Raw genomic sequence first — 14,349 nt, forward strand, 5'->3', positions numbered from 1 at the left:
TAGAACCTATCATAAACCCATACCAGTCTTGGAACCGATCATGAACCAAAGCCGTTCCTGGAACCTACCATGAACCCACAGCTGCCCTGAAACCGATCATGAATCCATACCATTATTGGAGCTGATACTGAACCCATACCGGTTCTGGAACAGCTACTGATCCCATACCGGTTCTGGAACTGATACTGAACCTATATCGGAACCTCTACAGTGTAGCGCCGTTTGTCCAGGCTCATCGGGACCTCGCCCGGATACTCGAATAATATGGATAATGCGTCTAACTATATATTTTATCACAAATTCCTCTTTTTTTTATTTATTTTGTGTTTTGGTAAAATCTAGGCATTATCTATTACCTTCATGTTTTTCCTTTGAGAATATTGGAATGACCAATGAGAAAATGACAATGTGCTCTGATAACCACTTTTTTCAAATATATATTTCAAATAGGCATTGCGTGCTGAGGATCATGCCTTCTTTGAATTGAACGTTCATTTTTCAACAGCAAGGATAAACGCACAGCCGGATACAAGGTACCCGAATGAACTGCGCTCCACTGTAATTCCATTTTTTCCTTTTTGTGAAAAAATCTTCCCACAGCAATTGAAAACAGGGAAATCTAGTTGGCTTTGGTACTTGTCACGCACAACAAAACTGGAGTTTCGGAAAACGCAAACTTTGAGGGACGCTTCCTCTAATATTTCATTCTCAACGCGTGCAGTGGTCAAATGCAACAGTAAAATGGTTCCAAAAATATTGTGTTTCAAAAACAGCTACATTTTTCATCAGATCGTTTCTGTACGGACCTCGATAGAGCGAGCGAAACGGAGTGTGTTTGACAGTTTGCTATAAAAAGCGCATTGTTACCCGAAGCTACTGCCCGGTCGATGCCAGCCGTCAACAAACGCCACTGTGTGCGTGTGCGTGCGTGTGTCGCATTCGTAAGCAAAGGTGACGTATAAACAATTGCAGGCGGGGGGGTTAAAGGTTCGCCTCCGTGAAGAGTCCACATACGCGACGCGGGTTTGGGTTGGCCAGGGCCGCCCCCAGAAAGCGAAAGTTCGGCTGCACATCGCTTCCGTTGTTTTGTTAGCGGCTCCAACACCGAAACAAAGATGGGACCGGGGCAGCTCCTGCTGCTTGCGGCCGTCCTGCTCGTCGCCGTCCCGCCGACCGTGGCCCACGGCTGGGGCTCGGAGGACATGGAGCTGTTCGATCTGGTCGAGGAGGTGAACGAAAACTTCTACACGCTGCTAAACATCAACCAGACGGCGACGCTGGCCGAGATCAAGCGCGCGTTCCGCACGCTGTCGGTCGTGCTGCACCCGGACAAGAGCGATGCGGAGGACGCGAACATACGCTTCCGCAATCTCGTGTCCGTGTACGAGGTGCTGAAGGATCCGGGCCGGCGGGAAAAGTACGACAAGGTGCTGAAGGAGGGCATGCCGAACTGGAAATCGGCGCTGTACTACTACCGGCACGTCCGGAAGATGGGCATGGCCGAGAGTGCCGCCATCCTGTTCGTGGTGATCACGGTGATGCAGTACTTTGTCGCGTGGGCGGCCTACTTCGAGAAGAAGTATACGGCGGTAAGCGTCCGCAAAAAAAAAACGGTGGACAATTCGGTATTAAGGAACGAATTTGCTTTTGCAGGAACAAATCGTGGGCAGCAAGCTGAAGAAGCTGAACAAGAAAAAGCAAACGAACGTGCAGCTGGAGGAGCTGATCAACGAAATTCCCCTGCCGAGCATGAAAAACACGCTGCCCTGCCAGATACCGGTGTGGCTGTGGTGCACGGTGACGGGGACGCCCGGCGCCATTCGGCACCTGTTCGCGCTGTACTCGGAGCAGAAGAAGCAGCGGGAAGAGGAGCTGCAACGGTGAGTGAGCGGGCCACTCGGGTCAATTTGAGCAAAGCGTAATTTTTGAATTGTTTTTCTTTTTTTTTCGCTTTCAGCGAGAAGGAAGAGATCGAGCTGCAGGCATCGCTCGAGGAGCAGCGGGCAAAGGACAAGGAGAACCGCATCCTGCGCAAACGCTCCAAGAAGATGGTGGTGCCGGAAAAGACGGACGAAGAGCTGGCCGCGTACAGCCAGCGCATCCACAAGCCGGGCCAGCCGGCGGAAGGGGCAAGCACCAGCACCGCCGCGCCCCTGCCCCAGTCCGGCGGGCTGTGGACGGAGGACGATCTGGTCGAGCTGGTGCGGCTGGTCAAGAAGTACCCGGGCGGTACGAGCAACCGGTGGGAGCTGATAGCCGAGCTGATGCAGCGCAGCGTCGAGGAGATCACGTACATGGCGGCCAAGATGAAGGAGTGCGGCTACCGGTTGCCCCACCAGTCGGAGGGTGCGCGGGGGGACGAGAGCGGAGGCTCGTCGGGCGCGCCGGTCGCCGCCAAGGTGAAGACGAAAACGCGCGATACCGCCGGCGGCGGCGAGCTGGCAGCGAGCGGCAGCACCTGGACGCAGCAGCAGCAGCAGGCGCTCGAGGTCGCCATCCAGAAGTACCCGAAGTCGGCCAACTACGACCGCTGGCAGAAGATCGCGAACAGCGTGCCGGGCAAGTCGAAGGAGGAGTGCGTCGCCCGCTACAAGTATCTGGTCGAGCTGGTGAAGAAGCAGAAGAGTGCGGCGGCCGCGGATGAGCCGGCGGCGGATGACGCTGCACCGCCCAAGCAGGACCCGCCCAAGCAGCAGGATGACGGTGGCGATGATGATAATGAAGATGACGGAGCAGCTCCACCACCACCAGCACCGACCGGCGGCAAGAGCCAGGCAAAGAGCAAGCGGCGGGAGCGCAAGAAAGCGAAAGCGTACTACAGCTACTCGGACGATTCGGACATGTCGGACGAGCCGGAGGAGATATGAACGTGCTGCCGCGTACGCGCGTGCGATACTTGGGACGACGTGCGGCGGGAAAAGCAAAAGCAGGCACAAAGAGCACGCACCCCTGGAGAACTGACGACGTTTCGTATTTTTTTTTTTTTTTTGCTGTTCTTCCTTTTTTAATTGCTCCCCTCCTTGCCGTCGCTGTGTGAATATCTGTTCTAGATTGTTATTGTTTGGGGAGGGGGGTAAAGACGGCCGTTAGAATAAAAGAAAGCATCGCTCAAGCGTGTGCTTGAACGTGTGTGTTTGTGTGTGAGAGAGAACATTAACGAACAAAAAAAAAATAACGCCGTGCGTTCGTGTTTTTCTTCAGAAAACATCATTTTAATTCAATGATGTAACATACGAGGGTCGAGTAGGGTTGGGAGGTGTGGGGTGAATGATGATACAGCACGCACCCCTGCGTTCGTTACGCCATGTCGATTCGGGACGTTTTAACAAGCAAGCCTTGGGGATTGCTTTAGAACGTGTGTGATTTATTGATTCTATGCTGCGCTTTATGCTTTCTAACTTTCTTCCCCATGCCTCCCTGACCCCTCTCCCCCCCCCCCCCATCCCCCCTCGTCTCTTCATTTTTTTTTCAATTCTATCCCGCACCCCGCTCATTAAACTGGGTTTAATTGTTGCGCACGTGCCTTCTAGAAACGCGTAGACGAAAGACTTCAACGAGAGGCGAAGCGATGAACCCCCATGGATGGTCCCCCTTTGGGGGTGGATTTGCGGGACGCATCAAACGGAGCCTAATGAACGTGTGCGCGCACACACACACACACACGCGCGCAACCTCTTCTTATCAAAAGCAACACACATGCGATAGAAAAGAAATGGAAAAGCCCGCAATATAACAACAACAACAACAACAACACATTCGGAGACAGAAGATGCGTGCGGCCACTTCCGTCTCGCTTTCGGGCGCTTACCGGGCCTGCCAAAATTTCTGGCACTGCCAAAAAAAAAAAAAAGAAGTAAAAAAGCCTCGCCCTCCCGCTTGGTTCCTTCAAAATAAAGACGTTCGCAGTGTGAATGGGGTAGCTGGTACGCTTTCTTTTTTGTTGTATAGTCGGGCGCGCGCTCGCTCGCGTGTGTGTGTGTGTGTATTGTGGCACCCCGTCGATTCGGGGTCTCGTCGCTCGCTCGCTCGCTCGCCGGGCTCGGAGTCGTGAGTCGGGCAGCGGAAGGTGGAGGCCAACGTTTCACTTGCTCCAGCTTTTCACCACGCCACATTTCACTGCAAACAAGTCGCGCACCCGGGCCGAGCTTTTTTGACAGTGCGACCAGCAGTACGGGCTGCGCCAACCACGCCGCCAACCACGCACACGCGACTAGACGACGAACCCCACCTTAGGGAGCTTAGGTGTCGCGGCGCTGGTGTCGGGTTTAGCACCGCGACTGCCCTGATCGGTGACCACCGTGTTCCAACCCCCACAACCCTCCCCCCCCCCGCTTTACCGGGGCCGGTCATCCCTTTGAACCCTCGTTAGTGGAAAGTTCGTTCAACAGTGTGGATCCCCTGCGGTGTGGTTGCTGCAATTCCGATTTTGCCGATCGATTCCGGTCCACCAACATCACCACCTCTCCGCAGGAAAATTTCCCGGATCCAGGTGGGTGACACTAGTGTGTGTGTATGTGTGTGTGTGTGTGTTGGGGCAGAGGCGAGAAAACGGAACCTTCCCCCAAAAACAAGGGCCCATTGAATCAGACCAAAGTCAGTGCAAACGAGCCCCCCTCACCCCCCCGCCCTCACCCCTGCCCCGTTTGACCGTATCGAACCTCGAGCGTGGGGTCTCAGCCCAACCCACAGCCAGTGCAGTGCAGTGCGCGAGATCTAGAAAGTGCAACCCCCTCCTCGACCTCCCCCAACCCTCCCTACACCCCCTCCCCCCCTCCCAGACTTATCTGGTGCATATCTGGTGCATAAAACAACAACAAAAACTAAAACAAAAAACAGGTAAAACCGGCCCTTACAAAAGGAGAACACATATGGGTGGGTGAAGAAAAGGGGAGGGGGGGGGGGGGGGGAGGCGTGTTGATGGCCGGTTCCTGGGGAGCCTCGCCAGGCATTCGTGCGTCCTTTGCGGGATTTGAAAGAAGTTTGAAAGTTTGTGCACCACCAATCCACCCCCCCTCTCACCGCCATTTCCCATTTCCCAAAAAAGGGGTGGAAAAACTGGACACTGGATCCGGTTTGTTTCCCCCTCGGAACTGGGCGATACGGGAGGAAGGGTGGAAAATCAATCAACGACCTCCAGTGGGTTCCAAATACCCCCCCCCCTCCACCCCGCTCCTCATCCCTCTTCTCCCGTCCCGGTTTTCGCCCAGCTGGATTCCAAACTTTCGTGGCCATGTGTGTGTGTGTTTTTTTTCCTGTTCGTTGCAGAAACTTTAACTTTGTATGCAGCAACACAACAGTTCAATGTTTCCGCAGCGATTCCCTCAGTTCTTCCCTTCGCCTGGAGGGGGGGGTTCGTGGCCTGTTCCGGGAAAATCACACGCTGGTCCGCTGACTTGGGTCCCGTGGGGCCGCTCCGAAGTCCGCAGTTTCGGAGTTCACCGTACCCCGTAAACCCCCTGTTCACCTCTCCACATCCCTTACACTCCCCCCCCCCCCCCTCCTCCCTCTCCCCAGCAATAGTTTAGGTGGAAGGAAAACGGACGGAAGGAAGGGAGTTTTTAATTTCTATTTCTATATCTGCTGCTATTTCTTGTGCTGCACCATCTGGAATCGATCCGCTCGGCTAGCACGTATCTGTGTGCCTGCGTGTGTGGTTTATTTTTTTCGCAGCGAAGCGGAAGGCATTTTGCCACATTCTGTTGCTTCCCATTGATTATTGCTATTGTTGTTATTATTATTATTATTATTATTATTATTATTATCGCACGCGTTATTTTGGAGGGCACACGGGGAAGTTTCTGTTTTCTTACCAATCGTCTTCCCCCCCCCCCCCCTTCGCCCCCTCTCCCCCGTTCACAGTGGGGTTAGTTTTGTGGCTCAAAATTGTTTCATTCGAGCCGTTGCGCCTGCCGCGTACGCCCGGGCGTAACATACTTTCTCTTCTTACGCTCTGCCACCGCAGCGCCAAACCACACGCGTACATGCTCGCGCACGTATCACTCCGCCTCCCCTCGCTTCCCCGGCACCTCCATTGCTAGATAGATTCTTGATCCGGCTGCTCCACATAGCACGGTGGTGGTTCGTGGCGCACAAGATGCGCCCGCTGTGAAGGAAATATGAGGGGGGGGGGGGGGAGTAAGAAGGGGGAGGGGGAAGAGTGAGGAAGCTTCCCGAATCTCCCGTTTCTGGTTGCTTCTGCCGCTTACAAAAGCCTCCCATAAAGCGGAGCCCGACGAGAGAACAGGTGAAGAAGAAAGGCCTAACATATGTCTTTTCGAGGGGTGGGGGGGGGGGGGTTAGGAGGGAGGAAGAGGGAAGGATGGAGAGAGAGGTTCACGTATGTGTGTGTGTGTGTGTGAAGGTGAAAGAGAGATGCAAAACCATTTCTCTCTCTCTCTCTCTCTCTATCTCCCTCTCTATCTCTCTTTTTCTTTCTCTCGGTCACACACACGCGCTTTCGCCTTGATTTACCGCGCAATCGACTTATTTTTTTCATTTTCTCGCTTTTTCTCTCTCTCTCTCTCTCTCTCTCTCTCTCTCTCTCTCTCACACACACTCTGTTTCTGCTTAAATTGTTTTTCACAGGTGGTTAAACTCGCGGCGCTACTTCATCCCCCTCCCCCTCCTAACCAGCTCTCCGAGAAGGGGTGCAGAAAAAACCAACCACGTCCCCCCCCCTCCTTCCCCCCATCAGCTCATACCTCCCTTTCCAGTTGGAAAGAAAGTACGAAAGAAAGAAAGAAAGAAAGCACACACTCACACACGAGAGAAGGGTGAAAAGAAGGCTACAATCAGCTTACACAAAGACGAGCGCGCGCGCGCGCGTGTGTGTGTGAGTGAGACGCGAAGAAGCAGAACGAACGGTGCAAGAAACCAACAGCAACAACAACAACAACAACAACAAAAACAGCAGATGGAGTCGGCAGCCTCCGTCGCCGCCGCCGAGCAAGAGCAGCCGCCCCAGGAGCCCCAGGAGCCGCCCCTGGTGCTGCTGCGGCTAGAAAAACCATGCCTCCCGCAAGCAACGGTATATGCCGAGCAGGCGCAGCAGCAGGAGGAGGAGGTGGTGGTGCAGCAGCGGGAGGAGAAGTTGCAGAATGGCGCTAGCGGGGTGAACGGCGCGAGCGAACAGTCCCCCCCACCATCGCCACCGCCGGTCGGGGAACGTTCCCACTGCTGCGAGCCAGCCGCGACGCCACCGTCGGGCGGGGACGGGCAGGAGCAGGGCGGGCTCATAACGGCACTTGCCCCTGCAGCCGCTGCAGCGCTGGGGCCGACCGGGCCTGCGCCCGACCAGCCGGCGGAGAACCACAACACTCTCGGCACGAACGTCGTCGGTGCGTCAACGGCTCCGTGCAGCGGTGCGCAACAGATCGTGTACGTACGCGGTGCGCAAACGTGCGCTCCAGAGGCAACGCCGCTCGGCCACTGCGACAACGTGGTGCGCATACAGATTGTCCCGGCAGACGAGCAGGAGGAGCCGGCGCAGGACGATTCGCTAGTGAAGGACGAAGAAGAAAAGTGTGTGAAGTGTGAGGGCGAGGAAGGGCAGGAGGACTGCAACAACAACAACAGCAGCAGCAGCAAGTGTCCGGCGCAGAGTGTAACGGTCGTGTCGGTCGTGCCGGACTCACAGCCACCACCACCCCGGCCATCCTCTTCCTCCTCCTCCTCCTCCTCCTCCTCCTCCTCCTCCTCCACCACCTCCTCCTCCTCCACCGTGCTGGTGACGGTCACGTTCGAGGATCGGACGCTGGTGCGCGTCGCATCGCCCGACCCGCCGGAACCACCGACCAGCACCGCCGCGATGGTGCAGAAGAAGCGGCACGAGCCGGCCGACCTGGACGGTGCCCCGTACGTCTACTACATGGCGGCCCGGTCGGCCGGCGGCTCGACCGGCGGCTCGAGCGGCGGCTCGAGCGGCCAGTGCTCGCCGAGCGATATGCTCGACAGTGGCACCTGCAGCGATATCGAGCTGACGCCGCCGCCGCTGCCGAAAAAGATGTCGCAACGGTTGCGCGCGTCGTCCGGCGCGATAAAGAAAAGCCTCGCGGACGGGGGCGATATGGTGCGGCCGGCAGTGACACCACCGCCGCCGGTATCGGCACCACCGACGCCACCGCTCGCAGCAGCAGCAGCACCGCCACCACCGGTATCGGGGGTTGATAACGACGACGACGACAACGGGCCGGATAGCGTTATCAGCGTGGCGCACCAACACGAGCAGCGGCTCCAGCACCAGCAGCAGGAGACGGCCCGCAACAGACAGAACGCGGAGCAGACGGTCGACGGTTACGACACGGGGCGGACGGCCCAGCACCAGCACGCAGCAAGTCTCATCTCGGCGACCGATAGTGACGGGTCGGAATCGTGCCTGAGCTGCGATTCGCTCAACTTCGAGCAGCTCCAGTCGAGCCTGGTGGTGGTGGCGGCGGCAGAGGCGGAGGAAGAGGAGGAAGGACAGCAGCTAGCGGTGCTAGCGAAGCGGACCGGTGGCGGTCCGGCCCTGCCCGACTCGCTGCTCGCCGCAATACGGGGCAGCCGGCCCAAGGTGTACTGCACCGACGACGACGACGACGACGCCGCCGCGGACGCAGACGACGAACCCGACGAGGACGAGGAGCGGAAGGTGGCCCGCCTGCCACCGCCGCCGGTGACCCATCATGGTGGGCAGCGGTCCGGGGGGCCGCTCGATCTGAACAGCTTCGCGTCGGCGGCAGCGGCGGCGGCGGCCGTCGCCGCCAGCAGCACCACCACCACCCGCACGCTACTGATGGACAAAATCAACAGCCTCGAGGCGGGCCGGGCGGTGCGCCACGATCAACCCGATCAACAGCCGTCCAGCAACCTGCCGTTGCTGCACCACCACCACCACCACCACCCAATCAATGAGCGGGCGCCGAGCAGCTGCTCGGCCAGCTCGCACACCGCCGAGAGCGTCCGCAGCAATCAGTTCGAGAGCGACCGGTACTACAAGTTTCATCTGAACGAGCGGGCGGCGGGCGAGCAGCAGGGCGCGACCCGGCCCGGCTCGCCGGACACCCGGCCCGGACCGTCGGCCGGGGCGGCCACCGCCGCCGCCGACGACGACGACGAGAGCTTCGCCGGGCTGCGCGACCTCAGCAACGGCACGTCGACGATCCGCAGCAACAAGGGCACGGTGCGGGGCGTCAAGAACCGGGTCCGCAACGGGATCGCCACCTTTCTCCAGATGCAGCAGACCGGCATGAAGGTAAGGGGATGGTCGATGCGGGTTCGTCGCTTGCTTCCGTGGAGGGATTTTTTCTCTCTCTTTTTTCTATTATTTTACTGGTGGAACCCTGGGTTGGGCGTGCTATTTCGCACTTAATTAGATGACTGCTCGTCCGCCTTTGTGTGTGTGTGTGTGTGTGGGGGGGGGGGGGGTAATCGCAGCAAATTGGGAAGCACACGGCACCTCCACATCTTTCACACGTGATTAGCTCACGAGCGCGAATTTTCACGACGGCGGTGCGCCATCATCCCCCATCATCATTGGCAGAAACACAATTGCATTGGTGCCAGTCCCAGCCTCATTGCAGCAATTGCTTCAAGCTGCGATAACAGGTATGGGGGGCGGGGTTCGTCGTTTGCACCTTTTCTCGCATTACGCAATTATGTACGCTAATTCCAGCACCCCAAAAAAAAACGGCCTCCCATTGTGCAGCACGCTACACGACGTTTTTGTTTTGCAACAATTGAAAGTGATTTGCCCCTTTATGTGTGTGTGTGTGTGTGTGATCTGCAGCATGCGTTATCTCGCAGCAGGTCAGGTTGGGAAATCGATCGCCCGCAAACGCGCTTCACTTTTCCTTTTCAGCACACAAACAAACACCTGGTGGTCAAACGAAAAATGCCACCTTTCGCCAGCATTACCAATCTTTAGGCGGCCCACATTTTCCAGACAAGCGCACCGCTGAGCACGGCAACTCACCCGGCAAGTCCGATCGTCCGAGCAACTACAAAATGGAGTGGGGGGGGGGGGGGGGGGGGTGGAGTTGGCCACTTACGTCGTGTATGTTAATCAAACACGCCACCACCGATTGGCGGTTGGACGACCCGGCCAATGGACTAAGCCGCCCGCCTCAGGGGGTTGCCCGCTTTATGTCATCCAACTCTCCCCCCTCCATGCCAGGAGTAATCGAGGCCAGTATCCTCATCAATTGCCTGCTCGTCCCAGGAGAAAGGCGTTATGATGTGTGTGTTTTAAACTTAAGTGTGTTGTGTGTTGGGCATCACGCCATCATCGTTAATTGGATGCTCCAAAACAGAGCCATCGAGAAACGAGTTGATCCTGGCTTGATGATAGTGCGCAGCAGTGAGGTGCTCTCTGGAGCGCAACCACGACTCTGATCCGACTACGGCAATTCTTAGTTCCACTCGGAGTCAAAGTTGTCTGGAGTCGCCTGGAGCCGTCCCGAGTAGTTTGGAGAAGTCTAGAGTCGTTTGGAGCTGTCCGGAATCATCCGGAGTCGCCCGGAGTGGGAGTTGGTGGGATTCAGATTCGTCCCGAGTCGGTGGGAGTCGTCCGGTACAATGTGCTTGTGATTAGGGATTTCATTTCGTTTCTTTTATTTATGTTGTCTTAAACTTTGTACGTGCACTTCGTTTACAGGCCTTTGTTTCGAAGGTTCTGTCGGATTCCGGACGACTCTCGATGTCTCCGGACGACTCTGGACGACTCCGGACGACTCTGGACGACTCTAGAGACTACGGACGACTCGGACACCGGACGTCTACGGACGACTCTGGATGACTCCGGATGATTTAGGACATCCGGACAACTCCGAGCGACTCTGGACGACTCCGGGAGGCTCCGGGCGACTCTGGACGACTCCGGAGGACTCTGAACGACTTCAACGACTCCACCTTCGGACACCTCCGGATAATGCTCCGAAATTGTTGGAGTCGTATCGGAGTCGTCTCCGGAGTTTTGCCAACTAAACCCATCACTAGTGTGCAGTACTTGATGCAAGTAACCTCTTCTCCGCCCAGAGACATCTTCGCAATCCCGGGGGCAGCAAGCGACGAGTCTTTCGTTTGTTGTGTTTGTTCGGGACGGCTCCCCCCTGGGTGAGCCAACTGGGGCAAGCAAGTTAGTAGGCCACCACACACACAAAAAGGCGGCAAACTGCCCCATAACGGTGCCTTTTGGAGCGGCCTGGTGGAACCGGTTTTACACCCGGGACAGCCGCGCTCGTTGACAAAACCGGATCTTTTTTTTTTTTTTTTTTTGTTTTGTTCCTTTGCTTTCGCCTTGACCGCTGGCAGCTGGCCTCGGCACTGACCTACTCGGTGCGATGACCCAATTTTGGTCCTGCTGCAACCCGCTCGGAACTGCTCTTGACGTTTCCTCCTTGTGGGGAGCCTTCGGTTGCAAGCGGGGTTTCGTCGCTTGGTCGCTTGCAACTGGATGCAGCGGGCGCTTCCGGACCGGATGTGTGTCATGTGCCCGGACCGCCCCGGGGGCCCCGAACCGGTAGACTAAAGTATGCCATCCAACCAGTATGTGTGCCATCGCATTCTGCACTCCTGCTTCCTGTTCCACGCTCGTGCTGAACTACTAAAACTAATCCACATGACATGTTTTTTTTTTGTTTTTTTTTTTTGTTGCACTCAGAACTACAAGGACAAGGAGGCGGGCAAGGTGGTCGTGTACAGCACCAGCATGGGCATCGTGCGGGAAACGTACACCAAGTGCGCGAACGTGAAGCAGATCCTGCGCACGCTGCTGGTCAAGTTCGAGGAGCGGGACATCTTCATGAGCAGCGAGTACCAGCAGGAGATCCGGGAGCGGATGCAGTCGGACACGATCAACATACCGCAGGTGTTTGTGGACGGTCAGCACATCGGGGTAAGTTGCAATCGAGGACGAAGGGGGCTATGGGAACTCGCATTTCGCTCGGTCACTAACGTCACTAAACTCCCCCGCAGGACGCCGAATGTATCGAGCGGCTGAACGAGAGCGGCGAGCTGCGCAAAATGCTGAAACCGTACAAGGTAACGCACCGTAACGCTGCGTAACGCGCAGCGCAGAACGCAAAATTAACGGTGCCTCCTCTTCTTTTCTCTGCTGCTTGTTTCAGTGTCTGGAGTCGCCGTACATGTGCAAGGTGTGCGGCGGGTACCGGTTGCTGCCGTGCCCGTCCTGCGGCGGCTCGAAGAAGTCGATCCACCGGAACCACTTCACCGCCGAATTCGTCGCCCTCAAGTGCATGAACTGTGACGAGGTCGGGCTGGTCAAGTGTCACAACTGCTGAGCGGGGGTTTTTTTTTGGGAGGGGGTGTTACAATTTTATCAGTACCACATTACACACACACACAGAGGGAGCCTCCGAGCGTTTTTTCCCCCGAGAGGGCGCTATCGCTCCCCAAAGCACTTTATAAGCAGGCCGACGAAGGAGCTGAGCAGGGTAAACGGAGGACAGTGGCAGAGTCAGAGTATGATAGTAGCTAAGGAGAAGCTTCATGTTTTAGGTGCGCGCGCGTGTGTGTGTGTGTATGAGTGGGTTTATTATTGATAGACACGCATGACCACGTCGGGCTGGAAGGAGCCGAACAACAGGAAAAATGGACACGGTCCCCCTTATTTCGTTACTTAGTAGTTTGTCGTCTGTAGCATGTAGCGGGTTTTGTTCGTTAAGTGATTAGTGTGTCCCTGGTGTACTTCCTTCTTTTCTTTTCTCCTACACACACACACACACACACAGACACATGCACAAACATACATATTATTAAAAGAATATTTTGTGCGCTCAAAAAAGCGACATTCAGTTAGCTTTCTGTCATCCTCCCGCAGTCAGCACGTTGTAGGCACACTATTTAAACAAATATAACTTTTTATTATTATTTTACGCAAACACACACACATACATACACATGTTAGTAAGGTTCCCATTCATCCTCAAATAGCAGGTTTAGTTCTGTGTTTTTTTTTTTGCTATCTTTTCTGTATATCTATTTAACACACACAAACAAAACGGGAAGGGGCCTGCAAGCGTTTATTGTACATAGTGATAATCCGTACTGCTACTACTAGCATCACTAGCTGTGTTTTTTTTTTTTTTTTTTTTGCTCAAACGTAATGTAATACGACTTATCGACTTTCATACTAGACCGCATTATCTTAATCATTATCTTAATACTCCTTCCCCCCCCCCCTTTTTTTGTTGGCCGTAAAAACAAGGGTTGCTGCGCTGCCCACTGTCCCGGAAGCCAGTCGTGGCCAGACATTTTGTGTGACGTGGAGGAACTAGATAGGGTGTGATAGATAGAGAAAGAGAGAGAGAGAGAGAGAGAGAGAGAGAGAGAGAGAGATAGGGACAAAAAGGAGAAGGAGATAAACATTAAAAAAAAGGATACACAGGTGGATACAGCCCGAGGTGGTGCTGGCCTGCGAAATGCGTACCTATTGCTCGGAAAAATATATTCCTAAACAAGCAAACAACAAGCGGGGCTGGCGTCCAAATTCATTCAATCGATCTCACACACCAAAAAAAAAAAAAAAACCGAAGAAAAAATTACGAAACGGAGCACTGCTGTCTCCTGTTTTGACGATGACATTTTACACCCCTTTTTTCTGTGGTGACTAGCCGGTGACACTTACATTTAGCACACACATATTTTTTCTTATCTCCATAGAACGATAAGATATGCGATTTATGTCTGTGTGTGTGTGTGTGCGCTAACCTTTTACTCGGTCAATAATTACGATAACAGTTCACCCAATTTGTGCCGATGCTTTAAAATGCTACCTCGGAAGTTGATAAGCATCGGCAGTAAAGGTTGGCGGGATGGACACAAAGAGAGACGGTATACAACAGCGCGGGCGGCGGTTGTGGTTGGGTGAAGTGGTAGTGACAACACTCTCCTCTTCTTTATTTACACACCTGATTCATCATGATGAGGAAGTGTGTGTGTGTGTGTGTGGTGGAGGTGTGATGATGTGTACGCCCACAAAGTGCCGCTGCGGCAGCTTTTAGCAGCCGTCAATCAATGTTAATTTTTTTTTTTACATTATCTTTCCTTCAATGCCAGCCACCAGCCAACCCAACCAGTAGTTTTGTTATTTTGGTCTTTTCCGTAACAAGACTTATTTTGGAATCAAAACGTAGTCATATAAAGTCAATCAAACGTAGTCACCATTAATTCAATCACAGCCTTTTCTGGGATCTGAACCGAGTCTCGACGCTGTGGTAGCCAACGCGTTCACCATTAGACCAGCAAGTCAACACGGGAGCATCCCGGCTGTAGTGTGCTTTTGTTGTCCTCGGACGGAAACGATCAGGGCAAACGATACACATCTGTATCTTGGATTTGTTGCGCGTTCAT

The 14,349-nt window shown here is 54.8% G+C and overlaps 2 protein-coding genes across 2 annotated transcripts; both read left to right on the forward strand.

Annotated features, from left to right (window-relative positions):
• The first annotated feature begins 855 nt into the window (after positions 1–855).
• On the forward strand, positions 856–3,912 carry LOC1271995 (uncharacterized protein F54F2.9). The gene is made up of 3 exons (XM_310857.6): positions 856–1,589; positions 1,654–1,880; positions 1,958–3,912. The coding sequence occupies exons 1-3, from the start codon at positions 1,116–1,118 to the stop codon at positions 2,865–2,867; spliced, it is 1,611 nt and encodes a 536-aa protein (XP_310857.6). The 5' UTR covers positions 856–1,115; the 3' UTR covers positions 2,868–3,912.
• Positions 3,913–6,689: 2,777 nt separating this feature from the next.
• On the forward strand, positions 6,690–13,338 carry LOC1271994 (protein wings apart-like). Its single transcript, XM_310856.6, has 4 exons — positions 6,690–9,232; positions 11,639–11,872; positions 11,953–12,018; positions 12,105–13,338. Exons 1-4 carry the CDS (start codon positions 6,914–6,916, stop codon positions 12,276–12,278), a joined length of 2,793 nt encoding a protein of 930 aa, XP_310856.6. The 5' UTR covers positions 6,690–6,913; the 3' UTR covers positions 12,279–13,338.
• The last annotated feature ends 1,011 nt before the right edge of the window (positions 13,339–14,349 follow it).

Source organism: Anopheles gambiae, chromosome X, assembly GCF_943734735.2.
Source record: "Anopheles gambiae chromosome X, idAnoGambNW_F1_1, whole genome shotgun sequence".
Taxonomy (NCBI): Eukaryota; Metazoa; Arthropoda; class Insecta; order Diptera; family Culicidae; genus Anopheles; species Anopheles gambiae.